Source organism: Dasypus novemcinctus, chromosome 8, assembly GCF_030445035.2.
Source record: "Dasypus novemcinctus isolate mDasNov1 chromosome 8, mDasNov1.1.hap2, whole genome shotgun sequence".
Classification (NCBI taxonomy): Eukaryota; Metazoa; Chordata; class Mammalia; order Cingulata; family Dasypodidae; genus Dasypus; species Dasypus novemcinctus.
In genome coordinates, this window is record NC_080680.1 from 121,286,850 (window position 1) to 121,304,750 (window position 17,901).

At 38.1% G+C, this 17,901-nt stretch overlaps 1 protein-coding gene across 3 annotated transcripts in view; it reads right to left on the bottom strand.

Annotated features, from left to right (window-relative positions):
* TMEFF1 (transmembrane protein with EGF like and two follistatin like domains 1) overlaps positions 1-17,901 on the bottom strand; it is a 104,303-nt gene that overhangs the window by 60,331 nt on the left and 26,071 nt on the right. For all 3 annotated transcript variants that reach the window (XM_058302600.2, XM_071217103.1, XM_058302599.2), the window contains 2 exons: positions 7,857-7,986; positions 2,196-2,222 (listed from right to left, as the gene is read on the bottom strand). In XM_058302600.2, the coding sequence (XP_058158583.1) occupies positions 2,196-2,222; positions 7,857-7,986 (157 nt within the window). The remainder of the gene's footprint in view (positions 1-2,195; positions 2,223-7,856; positions 7,987-17,901) is intronic.

Below are 17,901 nucleotides of genomic sequence, written 5' to 3' on the forward strand. Positions count from 1 at the left end.
TTCATCCCATACCTAAGGGAACCCTACATTTGTGCGTCTTGACAAGAGTGGATCAAATCCTGATCATCTGGAACTGGGCAGGGGGATCAGTTCTGAGGACAATTTAGGAATTTCAGTTTACTCAAGGGATGTCCTAATTTGGTGTGGGAAAAAATACTCTTCAGAGCATCTCAATCAGTAAATAAGGTATTAAAAGGAAAGGACAGAGACCTAACCTTTTAGGTAACTTAAGAAACACTGCCTTACTTCCAATTTTTGGGGCCTGCCTGTACCTGTACTTTAAATAGAAATCTTCCTCCAAAATCTCATGAATACAGATTCCACTGAGCATAACCCCAGGTGTTCCTGAGGCCTCATGAGACCCAGCAACACCAAGAGCTCCATCTGAGCTCATCTGAGCACACACCGCTCAGCTCTAGGGCAAGACATCTAGCACTGTCCCTATGGAAACAGATCAACTTTCTCTTCTTTGAAACAGGAGCAATGACAGTTTCCTAACAATATCTAACCACAGAGGTGATGTACCATAAGAAAAGTATTAAGAATTGTGAATTTATAAGCTTTCTAATCGATAGTGTCTACTGTTATAGCCTAGAAATATGAATAATTTGTCTATTGTCCTTTGGAATGTTGTAACGCTGCTATGCAGGGAACCCATTCACCTAGTAACCAAGAAAATGTTTAAAAGGAACAAGTTACCAGACGTGGCATCTGCATGCCCTGTTTGTATCCCCTGAAAAACAAAAAGCTGAAAACCTTCACGTTCCTGTTCAGTAAACCATGGATAGTCTAGAACACTTCAGGGCACAATGGCCCTCCTCGGGAGAACTGCCCATTTTCCTGGAAACAGGCGTTGCTGTTCCAGGGGGAGCTGACAAATCACGAGTTGCATGACCACCCTGAGATCACAGATTTGGTCTCTTATAAAAGTGGGGTCCCTTTTGGCTCCCAGTGAAAGTCTCACCTAGGAGGGAACGCTCTGCCTGGGACCATTTTTCCAATTAGGACTCTGATTGGCCGCCAAAGGGAGTTCCTGGCTTGGTAAAAGATCAGATGTTGTGTTTTCCCCCAATGTGGTAGGTGTTTATATATACTTTCATTCTTTCCTATATCTCTAATCAATTATTTTCTACTGTGATTACCCAATTTTTACAATCATTTGATACAACCTGAAACGCATTTAATTGAATAAAGCTGCTTATATGTAGCATCAAGAGTTTCTGCCTCTTCCTTATCAGAACAAGGGACTAGACCACATGACCTCCTAAAGTCCTTTTCATCTCTAACATCTAAAATTTCTAATTTGATTCTTCATAATCATGAAGCTTCTGCTTGAACACATCTGGGTTAAGTCAAATTCTAGAGGAAGCTTTAACGTTTTTTTTTTTCTTTCTGAAACTATCATCCTTAAACTTCTTCCTCATGGCAGATTTTCTGTTCTTTAGGTGACCCTGAATTTCCTCTCCAACTCTGAAAGTTTAGGAAACTAAGACTAAGGTTTCTGATATGTGTTTGAAAGTCATAACTGAAGTTTTCATTCATATATGAATTTTACCCTGGTGAATTTTCTTTTACTGTATCCTCTAGTACCTAAAACATTATTTTGCATACAGTGGGCACTTATTTAAGGATTACAGTTTCAAGAGACTGTGGAACAGATTAATCATTCTCAATTCTGATAATGTGGGACTCAACCCTATTATATACTGTTACCAAATATTAGGTTTTTAAACACTGAAAAAAATTCATTCATATATCTATAAAAAAACAAAAACATAAATAGGAAAATTTTAAGGTTTAAGTGAAACTCTACTTTCTACTAGACTTGTTCTACAAGGCTTTTTTAACTACATGTTTCATGTTGTATCTATCAATAAACATTGTGATACTTGAAAAAAAAAAATATCATGTAACTACATGAAACATAGAATTCCTAAGGCAGAGAAGGAAGGTGGGTGAGAGAGAGGTAGGGGGTTGGGGGTAGAGATAACAAATGGGGCAGGGTTTCTTTTTGGGGTAATGTAAATATTCTAAAATTGATTGTAGTGATGGTTACACAATTCTGTGAATATACTAAAAAACATTGAGTTTAACACGTTTATTTGTATGGGATGTGAATTATATCTCAATAAAGCTGTTAAAATAAAAGAAGTGAAAAAAAAGAAAATGCCCTTTAAGTAGTATTTCAAACTTACCTCCTTCTCCAGATCCAGAGCCATTATCTGAGAAGAAAAAGAGTGAATATGAATATTTTTCCTGGAAAATTCACCTTATCAGATACTAAAATATTTTATCAAATATCAAACTGTAACATCCATTCTCATATAGCCTTTGCTCTTTTTTTTTTTTTTTTTGAGGTACCAGGGGCTGGTGCTCAACCACTGAACCACATCGGCTTCCCTGAGTTGGTATTTGTTTTTGCTTGTTGTTTGTTTTTGTTTTTTCAGGAGGTACCAGGAACCAAAACTGAGATCTCCCATGTGGGAGGTAGGCACTAAACTACTTGAGCCACATCCACTCCCCATTTCCTCTTTTTGATATCTAAATTTATTCTTATATATTGGTTTTAAGTCTGTCTCAAAATATAAATTTCTTGAATACATAACCATCTATGTCTCACACATCCCCAATTCAGGAAATATCCAAGTGCCTCGCACAGAGTAAAGACTAACAAATATTGTGAAATAAATGGCTAAATACAAAAAACACATTTTTTCAGGAGGGATCTGGGAATTGAACCCCAGACCTCATACGTGTGAAGCAAGCACCCAACCACTGAACTACACCTGTTCCACTAAATAATCCATTTTAATCCACACAATTAAAAGGTAGAAGAAAAAATGTTAATTTTGTTAAATCTTGAGGGGAATAATGAACAAACTGCTTTTATTAGAAAGGAAAAAAAGAGCTTTGGTTCTAGCTCCAAAAATCATCTAAATGAAATATGTGGACAAAGGCCAAAGGCCAAAAGGTAAGAAAAACTCCAAGGCATGCAAGGAAATAACAGTAGGACTGAGGTTTTCACAGTACTAATTAAATTAAGTTCCTTTAGGAAACCCAGTCAGAATAAAGCTCACTAAGTTATTGGTTGGAAACTTATTATGAGCGAAATCCAAGAATCTCCCTCCAAGCTACCAGAAAGAAGAAAGGCAAAAATGTGATCAATGTAAAATATTCATTTTATAACCCTAGAAAAACCTAACATATCATGCAGAGCATGTTGGAACAAAGCAGAGTAATGCTGGGGTATCATCATTTTGAGTCTTAAGCAGAGATGGCAAGAGAAGAATTTGGTGCTTTATCCAGCACTTTCCAGGGGAGAAGAAAGCCCGGTCCTAGAGAATCCATTCCAGTTCTTCCAACAGCTCTCTAGAGTGTACAACACTGCTCCGTTCCCTGTAAGCCCTTCAGAGGATAACTCAAGTCTCAGATGTGGAACTGGAAATACAACTTACCTATTACCCACCGCAAAATCTTCATGAAATTTTACAGAAAATCTTAATGTGGGTTCAAAATATTTATAAATTTTTGAATTAGACCTTCTTACTGATTCCTCCATTATGGTCATACCATTCCAGAGTGAAGGGACTTGTAAATGTGATAAGAAATGGAATCAGAGAGACTTCACGTTAGTCCCTGAATCTGTTTTGGATCCATGGACAATCTAAGATCCCTACCAAGCCTTAGTGTCCTCATGCATTAAAAGAAAGAAACAGGATAAATAATGTCAACCTCGTCAATTTACTGCTGCGATTAGATGAGAAAAGGTTCAGGCAAGTCTCCAGCAGGGTCACCAGCGCACACGTACTGCACATGGCATAGCGCCACGTACAAGAGTCCCCTCTTCAAGCATGGACCTCACTGTGCTTCTGTTTAAACATCCCGAGACACAGAACTCACTACTTAACCACGGCATCCCACTCCCTCTTTAGAGAGCTCGGTTTATAAGAGCAATCTTCCTTGTACAAACAGAAATCTACCTCCCTGTAATTCCCACTCATTACTCCCTGTTCTACCCTCTGGGCCTTTTGCATCCTTTAAAACACGATGCAAAGTGAAGGCAGTCACGAAGGACCACGGTAGGATTCCATGGAAATGAAATGTCCAGAACAGGCCAATCCAGAGAGAGAAGGCAGACTGGTGGTTGCCTGGGGCTGGGAGGATTGGGGGGAAATGGGAAGGAAATGCTAAAGGGTATGGGGTTTCTTCTTGAGGCACTAAGAATGTTCTAAAATTCACTGTGGTGACAGTTGTACAACTCTGTGAATTGATACTAAAAAAACATTTAACTGTACAGTTTAAATGGGTGGATTTTATGGGATATGAATTGTATCTCAATAAAGCTATCACTAAAAAGAGAAAGGAAAAGTAGAAAGTGAAGACAGCAGTACTAATGGTGTCACTCCACCCTCCCAGGATCGCACATTTCTCTCTGCTCAAATAAGCAATGCCAGCCTCCTAGCCTCCCCTTTCCCAGCCAGCATACAAACCGCCCTGTAAATGCTCTCCAGAAGGAAGTGACTTTCCTCATTCCAATGTGCTCCAAATTGTGGAATTTAAATGATTCTTTCTTTTGCCTATTGCTAGTTTAAATGCAAAATGTCTGGCATCTAATTCACCTCTTTTTTTTCTTTAGAGGTACGGGGGATTGAACCCAGGACCTTGTACATGGGAAGCAGGTGCTCAACCACTGAGCTTCATCCACTCCCAGCCCTACACGTTTTGAGAGACCAGGCTTGAGGGGCAATGAGTGTTCAATATGACTGTTGATTCATCAACCATAAAATTAGTATCTTCTCTGAGTAGGTAAAGAGGAAAAGAAAGAAGAGTGAAGGAGCAGAAGAGATAAACATTACAGTTGTCTTTATGACCAAAGTTCCTTAGGAAAACACTCCCTTGTTCCTTCTGTTCCACACAAACCGATAGGGTACATATTATGTGCTGGGCACGGTGGTAAGCATTAGGGATAAAATGATAATTAAGACCTAATTTCTGTGACTATGCCAATCATGAGGTTGAGCTCTTCTCATAGATTATACCTGCACTGTACACACACCTTCCCCAGTGCACACAAGCTCGCCCCAACCCTCACAAACTCCCTATGCCGTGCACATAGCCTTCCCAGTGAGAACTGCAGATCCTGCTGAGGACAGATATGCCAGATAAACCCAACACAGGGAGACACACAAGGAACACTGGTGACAGAGGAGGTGTGAACGACTCTACTGGGAGAGAAGAACGGCAGTCGCCGAAGAATTTCAGAGGAGAAATGCTTACGCCTGATGTAAAGCATAGGAAATGAGTGGTCAAGTGAGCAAAGCACCCATAAAAGCCCAAAGGGCATGAAGGACTGGCCACTCAGTACACAACAGGAAGTTAACAGCAGCATCTTATCTCGGAGCTCATTCCAATCTTTACAAAGCAACCCCAGGATAAGGTGATAATCCATTTAACAACTTAGGAAACTGGAGCTCAGGAGCCTAGGTGACTTGTCCAAGGTCATACAGGACATCAGAGCTGGTGCTACTCGAAAGCAGAGCTCCTTCCAATCTATACCTCCCCCTCCCCTCGCCTCCTAATGCTTAACCCTCACTGACGCTCCAAAAGCACTTGGTGTCTTAAACACATGCTCCTTAGAGACAGTGCATAATTAATTTGGGATTTTAAAGAACCTCATATTCCACTCCTGTTTCTAGGTCAAGTCTGAGTAACACAAGAACTTGGAGGAGTATGTAAGAACCACACCAAATGATGGTTCATTGTACTCAAAACCTAAGAATTTCCCCAAACACCTAATTATTTAGTAAAAGTAGAACACTGTAAAAAAAAAAAAAATATATATATATATATATATATATATATGGAAAGAAAGAAAATGGAGAATACAAATGAATATATCCTCCACCTCTCCCCCCAACCTCTACACAATAACTCTAACTACCATACCTCGCCTGAGTCCTTGTCCCCAGACCCTGACACAGGTAAGAAACTAACATTCATGCCTTCTGAAATTCAGGAGGGCAAAGGAAATAAAGGCAAACAACTGTGGGGGAGGGGAGACGGAAGAAAAGAAAAGCTATCAAAGAGAAGAGCTTGGACAGAAATAACATCCCAGCATGCCGCTGATGTTTTTTTGTGGATATTCCCCATACCTTCTAGGGGGGAAAAAAACAGATCACCTCATTCTCCGTCCCAATCTACTCTTATCTTCAAACCACAGTGCAAAGGATATGCAATGTCCCCACACAGCCTAAAATCTGCACTGAAAAGTAGCACAGTGAGTACAGACTCATATGAGGAGACAAAGCAACATGACATATTGTACGATCCATTTACATGAAATGTCCAAAAGAGGGAAATCCACAGAGAAAGAATTCACCAGGACATGGGGAGGAGAGAATGGGACGTGATAGCTTAACGGGTACCGGGTTTCTTTTTGGGGTGATGATGAAAAAGTTCTGTGATGAGATAGTGGCAAGAGTTGTAAAACATTGTGAATGTACTTAATGCTACTGAGCAGTACACTTTTTTTTGAAGTACCAGGGGCCAGGAATTGAACCTGGGACCTTGTATGTGGGAAGCCGGCACTCAACCACTGAGCCACATCGGCTTCCCTGAGTTGGTTTTTTTTTTCGTTTGTTTTGCATATGGTTTTTATTTTTTTCAGGAGGCATCGAAAACTGAACACAGGGCCTCCTGTGTGGGAGGCAGGTGCTCAACCTCCTGAGCCACATCTGCTCTCCCTGAACTATGTGTTTTAAACGGTTAAAATGGTAAATGTTATGTTATGTGTATCTTACCACGTATATTTTATGCTATGTTTATTTTACCCACAAAAGCATATCTAAAACCTAGCCCTTGGTTCTGTGGGTGTGAACTCATCTGTGAATAAGATCTAAGATCCCATTTAGAGGATGCCAAATTGAATCAGGGTGGGTCTTAATCCAATATGCCTGAAGTCTTTAGTCTGAATTCTCCAGGGGCCACTGGCTGGCTGGTTGGAAATTTCCGGCAAGAGCAAACATAGAAGTTGAACTTGAATTCTTCTTCTGACCTCTGAAATCCTCAGTTTTAGCGTTTAAGATCCAACTGACTGGAGGAGACTCCCCACATTCATGAGGGCAATCTCTGTTGCTGATCACAGATGCAATCAACTGATGGGAGATGCAAATCCCATCTTGAAATACCCTCACAGTATCAAGAAGGCCAATGCATGATGCTTGATCAAACAAGTAGATGCCATAACCTAACCAAGTTAACACGTGAAATTACCCACCACATACCACAATTTTAAAAACCTTTTTTAAAAGAGGGGGTACATGGGAAGCAGCTGTGGCTTAATCAGTTGGGCTCCCTTCTACCATAAGGAGGGCCCTGGGCTCACGTCCCAAGGCCTCCTTGTGAAGACAGGCTCAACCGCATGCTGTGAAGGGCCGCCTGGCCCGTGGGCCCCTCAGAAAGCTGACTCAGCAAGGTGATGCAGTAAAAAAGGGAGACAAGCAAAAACACAGAAGAGCACGCAGTGAATGGCACAGAGAGCAGACAGCAAGCAAGTCACAGGGGAGAGGGGGAAGAAAATAAATACAGACACAGAAGAACATACAGCAAATGGACACAGAGAGCAGACAGCACACACAAAGCCACAGGGGTAGATAATTTTTTAAAAATTATTTTTAAAAAGGGGAGAGGCAACGACATGAAATGGGTACAAAAAGGAGCCTCCCCCAAACTCTTCACACAATCACCACCACCAATCAATGCAGCAGTTTTCCCTTAGGAATACACCTCTGACTGGAAACGTTTAGAAAATATGGTGAACCACTTCTAACATATACTCAGAAGACATTCATACATACCAGAGTAGCAGGGTCCTCTTGTTACTACCGTTATCTCTTTCTGATGCTTACAAGCAGCCCTTCTGAGAAAACATTCATTTTGATAAGTGTCCCCATTTGATCCACAGACAGGAATGTAATTTGTATGGCACTACAAAAGAAACAGAAATAAATTCTCAGAGCTAAGCATGAATATTAATAGTCTATTTCATATACATGAAAGCAATACCATAGTATTGTGACATAATTTTACTACAGAATAATTTGTTCTTTATTTTAGCTTTTAAAGAAGAGTTATGCTACTTCCTCATACCTTTTTACACATCCATAATGAATAAAACTATCAACTGTCCATAAAAATGAAAATGAAAGTTCCTATTCCAGCTACTTCATTTACTTACCATGAAGACCCAGTAGGATAATAGAAGAGGAAGTTCTTGGCAACATTTGAAAAGCACACTATTTATGTAATGTCATTTTATTATTATCAGAATTCATTTATTCAATACCTCTAGTATACGAAGTCCCAAGGTAAATGCTAAGAACACTCTAAGTAATATAAGACAATCTCTGTTCTCAGAGACCTTACAATCTTGTTAGAAAGCCATAAAAATAATAAAACAATGCCACAAAGACAAATCATGTACCCAGTGATAGGACAGGCAATAAGCACAATGCCTAATACCTATTATTGTGAACTAGAATATTCTAGAAAAGCCTCTTCAGAGAAAGTAGAATGTGAACTATTCACATTGGGCCTTGAAGAATGAGTAGAAATAAAAGAGATGAAGAAGAAATAAAAGTTGAACCTAAATTAGCAACATACCTGTTAAATATATGTACCAAAGACTTAAATCTTTCAGCTATTCATATGCCAGAAAGACCCTGAATCTCAACAGAGGTGCAACCAATACCTACTTTCCACTTCATCAGACTCTCCTAGAACAACTAACTAAAGGATGATGATGGACAAAGTCCAACCTAAGAAGCACAGAGTATCTTCTGCAAGCAAGACAGTTCCATCCATCTGCCCCATGGGATCTAAGGCCCCTTTCAACCGGAAGCAGAGTGGGCATCACCAGCCCAAAATCCTCAAGATAGAGGAATAAAAAAACATAAGGGTAGAATGCAACTATTGACTAAAGCAATGGAAGAACCTGTAATATTGATAATATAAAGGCAGTGGTCACCAGAGGTTCTGAGGGGAGGGAGAGAGAATAATAGGTGTAACATGGGGCATTTTTTAGACACTGGAATCATTCTGTCAGATGTAATGACAGATACCAGTCATTACATATTTTGTCAAAACCTATAAAATTGCGTGGTGCAAAGTGTAAACCATAAGGTAAACTGTAGACTATGGCTAGTACCAATACTTCAAAATGTGTCCATCAGCTGTAAGAAATGTACCACCCTAATAAAAGATGTTGTTAATGGGGGAAAGGGGAAACAGACATATATGGGAATTTCCTATATTTTAGATGTAACATTTATATAATCTAAAGCTCCTTTAAAAGTAAAAAACAATTTTTTTAAAAGAAGAAATGAAGTTGATACTCATTTGAGAAATGGCATTGGCCTTGCATGTTAAAAAATGATAAGCAGACAATATGGTTAGATTTTACAGCAGGCCCATAGAGGGAAGCAATCCTAAAATGACTTGATCTCGAAGGGACAAAGGGTAACAGGAGATAGGATGGAAAGGTAAGCAGGAACAAGATCATAAAAGAGTTTGCTTTATTTTTTGAATGTCACTCCAAGAAGCCGACATTTCATCCTCTAAGGAATAAGAAATGAAAATTTCTTTTTTTTTTTTTTAAAGATTTATTTATTTATTTAATTTCCCCCCCTCCCCTGGTTGTCTGTTCTTGGTGCCTATTTGCTGCGTCTTGTTTCTTTGTCCGCTTCTGTTGTCGTCAGCGGCACGGGAAGTGTGGGCGGCGCCATTCCTGGGCAGGCTGCTCTTTCTTTTCACGCTGGGCGGCTTTCCTCACGGGCGCACTCCTTGCGCGTGGGGCTCCCTCACGCCGGCGACGCCCTTGTGTGGCACGGCACTCCTTGCACGCAACAGCACTGCGCATGGGCCAGCTCCACACGGGAGAAATGAAAATTTCTGAACAAGGAATGATGCCATGAGTTTCATCCTCATTAATTATGTCTACATTTTAAATAGTATTCCATTATCTACAGTTCTTTTTAGTCATAACAGATCTTATTTGGACAATATAAATAAACACACGCCCACAAATGCATATTCAGAAATTATCAAAAAGTATAAGAAGACTCCCATAAGGTGTGGCACTCACCCATTTTTCAGTGATTGCCACTGTGGGGACAGCAAGGCTGGTGATCCTGGCTAGAGGGCCAAGAGCACTGTCAGACACTGCCCAGAGATGAACTCTCTTGCCCTGTTCCAGGCACACAGCAGCTCTAATCCAAAGCCTAAGCAGCATCTCAGTAAATTAAAATAAATGATATATTTTTTAAAGTACAGTATGACTAAGTAGAATTTTAATAGTTTTAGGTTAGGTTAAAGGGGTTTAAGCCAGAGACACTTAAAAGTTATTTTTCAAATAAAAACTGTCAACCATGAACAAAAGAATGCTTTTCAAATTTACTGAAATATGACATAAAGAGTGCAAAGAAGATGATTCAGTTCAATTAAATTTCTACAGCGTGCATGTACATGAAAGCACCTAGATCGATACACGGAGCATGACCAGCACCTAGAAACCACCTCCAGGCCACCTCCCAGTTACCTCCCCAAAGATGTCCACTATCCTCACATTAGGGGTGCACAGCAGAAATGCAGATTCAAAACTCTTACTTGTTGTAGACTTTTTTCTCATTTATTTTCACTCCAGTATTACTGGAACATTAATAAATATACATTTGTCCAATCCAAAAGCTGTACTCAAAGGCAAATTCTAACCAATGAAATGCTTTCATTAGTAAATAATATATAAGCTAAGCATGCATCTGAATGTAGAAAGAGCATGGCACATCCAAATGATGGAAAACTAATAAGTTATTAGAAAGTATAATTAAGAAAACAAAGGCTAAGAAGCATGTCAATATTTTAAGGGAAAATTGATTATAAAATCATACAATGACTCAATTACGTAAAATGTTACATAGGGTCAACAATTCCACTTCGAGGGATCAAGCCGGCATAAATACCAGTATAGGTACAAAAAATGTAAGATGCTAACTGCAGCATTGTTTGTAACAGCAAAAAGATTAAAACAATCTAAATATCAACTGGGGAAGAGATAAATAATTAAATTGTGATATATCTACACAATGGACCTCTCAATGCAAAATGAATTAGCTCTCTATATACTGACTTGGAAATACAACAATGCTATACTGTCAAGTTAAAAAACCATGTTGTAAAATAATAGGATAGCATGATTTTATTTCTGTAAATATAAAACACACAATGTCTGAAAGAATACACTGTCAACAGTAGCTCACAATGAAAAACAGGAAGAGGGAAAGAGAGATTATTACTTCTTACTTTATAAGACTTCTGAATTGACTAAATTTGTTATAGCATATATTTCTGAAATTTCTTTTTTAAAGAAAGCATATGAACCACTACAGAAGGAATGGACTTAAATATATTTCAAAAAGAAATTTTCGCAAAAAAAAATTCTGGCTAGAACTTCACTTCACATCAATAAACAATTCCTGGGAAGCGGACTTGGCCCAATGGATAGGGCGTCCACCTACCACATGGGAGGTCCGCAGTTCAAACCCCAGGCCTCCTTGACATGTGGAGCTAGCCCATGCACAGTGCTGATGCACACAAGGAGTGCTGTGCCACACAGGGGTGTCCCCAGCGTAGGGGAGCCCCACGCACAAGGAGTGCACCCCTCAAGGAAAGCCTCCCAGCACAAAAGAAAGTGCAGCCTGCCCAAGAATGGCACCACACACTCGGAGAGCTGACACAACAAGATCACACAACAAAAAGAAACAGATTCCTGGTGCCACTGATAAGGATAGAAGTGGTCACAGAAGAACACACAGTGAATGGACACAGAGAGCAGATAACTGGTGGGGAGGGGAGAGAAATAAATAAATCATTAAAAATAAATAAAAAAATAAAAAATAAAACAATTCCTATGGAATAATAAGGGTAAATGTAAAAAATAAACCTGTAAATAAATTATAAAGTATGCAGATGAATAGTTAAATATCACAGGCTAGAAAAGGACTTTCTAAGTAAAAAAGTTAACAGAATCAAATGTAAAGGAAAAGACAGACTACATAAATAATTAAAACTTCTATATACTAAAAATATAAATGATTAGTTTTAAAATTTGGGGAAAATGTAACAAACATGAATATAGGATATTATCAAAACTCGTAAGTTCATCATACAAATTAATATAAAGCAGACAAAACTCAAAGATTTATAGAAAAATACAATTAATACATAAATTAATGTATAAATAATAAACTAATGTATAAAGTGACTGAAGTTCACAAAGAGTTGTACACTAATATTAGATGCTAATTTTAGCTTATATAATCAGCTATTTAAAAAACAATTCAATCTGGGAGGCATCCGAGTGAACCAATGGCAGTGAGGTAAATGGGATCAATGTTTTGGGAACATAATTTAACAACACGTTTCAAAAAGAAAAACACTGTTTTTTTCTACCAGAATTAATCATCTAGGATCTATCTGAAGGAAACTATTACAGACAGGCATTTCAAAGTGCTATTTATATCAAACACCTAAAAAACCTGAATATCTAACAAGGCAGTATTCAATTCAAGCATGTTATATCAGTTCATCAAAGAATTAATGTTGTAGTCATGACGAATTACATTTTTAAAAATACCTTAACAGGAAAAGCTAATATAATGTTAAGGGACAAGCAGGAGACAATACTGCACATATAACTTTAAAGAATTAGGTGTCATTTTCAAATGTATTATGTATTCCACAAAACTGAATACAAATTTTAAAAATATAATAAAATACATCAAGAGAACAAATTACATAAATATTTTGATCCCAATTATCTTTTAAAAATGATCATGCATAAAATAAATCCTGCAAGAAAATACCGATTTTTCACATTACTTGTCTTCACGGCTTTTTATTTCCTTGTTTATGATTTTCTGTTTTTCTCAATTTTTCTGCAATGAACAGAATTCATTTCTATCATTTATTTTTAAAGTGATCAGGATTTACTTCATGAAATAAATACAGAATGCCATCACTTCAAGCACTGATAAAAAACGACAAAATTAATTCCTTTATAACCAAGTTGACTTTTCTATACATTTAGTACTGGCAAAAATCCTACCTCAACTTTAATAAAATTTTACTTTAGAGAATCTTATATTCCTCCAACTTTTCATGGATAATTAGCAACAGATACCATAAACTCCAAGATGATAAGTGCTACTCCTACTGAGGACTTCCCAACCCATGAGCAGCTCTCAACAATATTTAATGACCACCTGACACAGGGTTCTCAAAGGTGCCAACATCGCCCCCTATGGGTGCCATGTGGAGGCATTCTGGGTTGTCCCAATGACTGAAAGCCATCACTGCCTTTCAGCCCCGGAAATCCAAGGAAGGTAGGACCACTCCCTGCACAAATTGAGTGGTACTCAATTTCTGAACGTCCCTTTGACATTCATGTAGGAACCACTTTAAGACTGGCCATATACAAGTAAGTCTACTCTGTTATAACTCATCCTAACATCAGTTTTTATTCTAGTATCTACTATACCTCTACTGTTTTGTTTTCATGTACTTGTGGTATGAAACTGCTTATCTTTTTTGAAACCCACACTTTTGTTATAAAGAGATGCAAGCATCTGACTACTCTATCGTCTCCTAGTGTAATCATGCTCAAACATTTACATTTTATACTTATTATTTTGTTATAAATTACTTTTATTTCTTCTTTACATTACAATGATGTGATATCAACTTCTTTAACTACTCTAAGGTAATAGCCAACATTTAATGAACAGTTTATACCAGGCACTGGGCTATGACTTTAAATGTCCGATCTAATTTAGATATCATAACCACCCTATGAAACAGATGGCTGAGTGCTTAGAACTAAGGCTCTGAGGTCAAAAATGCTTGCATTCAAATCCTGGGTACACAATCCGTGGATGACAGGTTAGCACCAGCACCATTTTCCCCGTCTGTAAAAGGGTAATTCTAACAGTGCCTCCCTAATAAAGCTGTGTTGAGGATTAAAGAAGAGAAATCCATGTTTAGCATATTTATTAGGCCACAATAAATTCCCAATAAACATTTGCTATTTTTGTGATTGCTGAGATCATATTCTGAGTCTTCGGTACTCGTGGCCCAGTGGAAGAGTCACAAATCCTCATAGTAGTGATATGCTTTAACCACTACGCACTCAGGTTATTCAGCAGGTCTTGCCCTGTGTAGACACAACTTGAGGTATAGGCATGGGGGTCAAGAGCAGGGAACTTCAACTCTGCAGGCAACATGCCTAAAGTTCAACTTCACAAGCACATACAGGAGTGAGTGTGGGAGAGGAGAAGCAAACCTGCTAATCCTTGCTGTTTCTATTTCCGGGGGTCCTAGGAGCCTCTCACTATGCTACAGGCAAACTAAGGGAGTTGGATAATTTTAACAACATGCAATTTACAATTTAGGCACAGACAGAACTTCACTCTAACCTAAGGTTCAGCTCCTCTATACTGCACCACCCTGGCTGCAGGAAAGTATCGTCCCCCATACCTTCTCTTTAGCCAGAAGGAAGTGATGACTCCAGCAGCTAATTTAAATACTATGGAAAGACGCAGCAATATACAAGTCTGAACCATATCCATTCAAGGAGGTATTGTGTTCCTATTATGTGCCAGGAACTGTGCTGAATAAAATAAATAAGAACCAGGTCTCATAATGGCACCTGGAGAGAGCAGGTACTAACTAATTTAGGAAGAAAAAGCATAATCCACAGATATAATCACAGATAAAATCTTCCACATAAAATAAAGAGGAAGAAAGAAAATGGGGGAAAAGTCACATGCACTACTCTTTGTATATAGATGCAGGACTGACAGTTTTTCTTTGTACAAAGCTGACAAAGGTGGTTTTGTTTATTCATGTGGCAAGATATAACAGCTCTTATTAGCAGACTGAAAAAATACAATGCTAGACTTTTATTTAAAATCCTGTATTGAAATTATATCCCAGAAAGTATTTATATGAATCCTGAAAGCGTGCTGAACCATAAGCTAAGTTTTTAAAATGAATTGGAAGCATCCAGCAGAGTATATGTACATCCTGTGTCATTGTTTTTAAGCAGGCAATAACCTAAGTCTAACTTGAACAGATTTATAAGCTTACAGGAAATAAGGTGGTCGAAAGGAGTTTCACTCAGTAGCTTGATCAAACCATGCTGTAAGCCCCTGGGCAGTTTTCCCCGACAAGGCAAGAAACCGGTCTTCATATCTTCAGCATTTAGCCTGACTACTGATCTCAATTCCTTTATTTTTCTTTCCTGCTTTGCCACAAGGTGAGAGCGCTTGCAAGGGATTGAGAAGATCATGAGAGGATTTTCTTGATGTTCATGTATGTTAAAAAGGTCAAATAAGGCTATTTCCTTAAAATCTTAAGAGTTGAAGTAAGACTTTGTTTCTTTTTAATTTTTATTAAAGTTAATAGATCACATAGAATGTTACATTAAAAAAAAAACAAGGAAGACTTTCAAAGAACGAAGAAAAGCTGAGCCATAAAGACAAAAGCATTAAATCTGATATCAAAATTTAAAACGTTTTTATACCAAAAATATACAAAATGAAAATGATAGGGAGGAAAATTTCCATAAAATATAGAATTCTTTTTTGAAATCTATTTAAGCTGAAAAGGAACAACCCCTAAGATTTATACTATTTAGGGATTTTCGTATTTAAAAAGAGAATTAAGTACATATATGTGTGTAAACATGTAGCATATTTCAAGAAGGGAATACAATTGAGTAACAGATGTTGCCGCTGAGAAAAGCAACTAGGAGCCTGGAATGGAAAGAAGTCATTCTTCATTATATTATATACCTTCTTATATTGTTAATCTTGCTTACTATAGAGCATATATTACTCTTTTAAAAAACATCAAAATACCACCAATGTCACAGGTTCTTGTGAGAGTTTATCAGTTAATGGCTACAAAGCTCTTAGAACAGTTCTCAGTAAGGTAAGAAACAAATATTTAAATAGTATGTGTATATAAGTGTATATATGCATATCTGTGCTTGTATTTATATATGTGTATGTGTATGTGAATATACACACACACAAACACACATATACATGTATTTCTTTACAAATCAATACAGGAAAAATACTTCAAAAACTGAGGGGAAATGTGAAATATTAATCCACAAAAGAAACAAAAACAGTCAGTAAATACACAACACAGTCTCAATTTCTCTAGTAATCAAATAAATAAAAATAAAAACTTTTCTGGCTGGTCAGTTGCATAAAGTTTAAAAGGATTGTCCAAATCCCCTAAGATGCTGAGAAAAAAGAAGCAATCTGATGCAGTGTTTTGGGGGAGTATGTTAATGTACACATGAGCATCCCATTGACCCAAAAATTTCCATCATGGAATTTAACCCTGGGAAATACTTAGGACAGTGGAAGAAGGGAACTGTCCCAGTCTTCCCCATGCAGGGTGGCTAAAACGCCTATAAAAAACCACAGCGCCTGGGAAGTGAGAGGGAAAATCCCAGAAAAGAGGGCCAGAGAAGGGAAGTCTCAGTTTCTTATATATAAAGTCAGACCAAATTTCTGGCTGACCCGAGACACATGTGCATGGGGCAGACGCCAAGTAGCCCATCTGAGCACAAAGAAATGAACTGATACTTTGTGCTGCTGCCTTACCCCACAAGTTAGAGTCTGCTAATTTATATGTCTGTTTCAAAATAACAATCAATACTCTTTGGAGGAACAGAGACCCTAAAACATATTCACAATGTGTAGGATAAACTCAAAATTACTCTAATTTAAAGAAAACCATGACCCACTCTCACATTAAAAAACAGTCAATAGGGAATATCCCCAAAATGCCCCAACTGTTGAAATTATAAGACAAAAATGTTTAACGTAGCACTAAAACCTATGATAAAGGAAAATATGCTTCTAATGAATGAAAAGATTTAAAGATAAATAAATCTTTAAAAAAGAAAACCATACCTGAGCATTTTATAATCAAACAGCAGATAAACAGAAACAATAACAAAATTCTAGATATTAAAAACAAAACACCTGAAATTAAAAACTCAACGGGAAGGGCAGAATGGAGATGATAGAAGAAACCGTTATTAACCTAAACATGATCAATAAAAATCACCGAATGTGAAGACAAACCGGAAAAAGAACAGAGCCTCAGGGACCTTGGGACAATATCAAAAAAAGTCTAGCACATGTGTCATTGAGGTCCCAGAGTCCAGTAGAGGGAAGAAAGAATGGGCAGAAAAATTACTTCAAGAAACAATGAGAGAAGCGGATGTGGTTCAAGCAACTGGGCTCCCGTCTACCATATAGGAGGTCTAGGGTTCAATGCCCAGGGCCTCCTGGTGAAGGCAAGCTGGCCTGTGTGGTTAGCTGCCCTGTGCAGGAGTGCTGGACCACATGGAGAGCTGAAGCAGCAAGATGATTCAACAAAAAGAGACAGAAGAGACAATAAGAGATAAAGCAGATCAGAGAGCTGAGGTGGCACAAGAGAATGATTGCCTCTCTTCCACTCTAGAATGCCCCAGGATCGGTTGCCAGAGGCACTTAATGAGAATACAAGCAGACCCAGAAGAACATACAGTGAGTGAACAGAGAGAGCAGACAACGAGGGTGGGAGGGGGAGTATAAATAAATAAATTTTTTTAAAAAAACCATACCGGAGCATTTCATAATCAAACTGCTGAAAACAAGAAAAAGAGAAATCTTGAGTACCACCAGAGAAAAATGACACATTCCATACAGAGAAAAACAATTGCAATTATGGCTGACTTCATCTAATGCCAAAGAAAAGCACACTGCCACATTTTATGTAGCC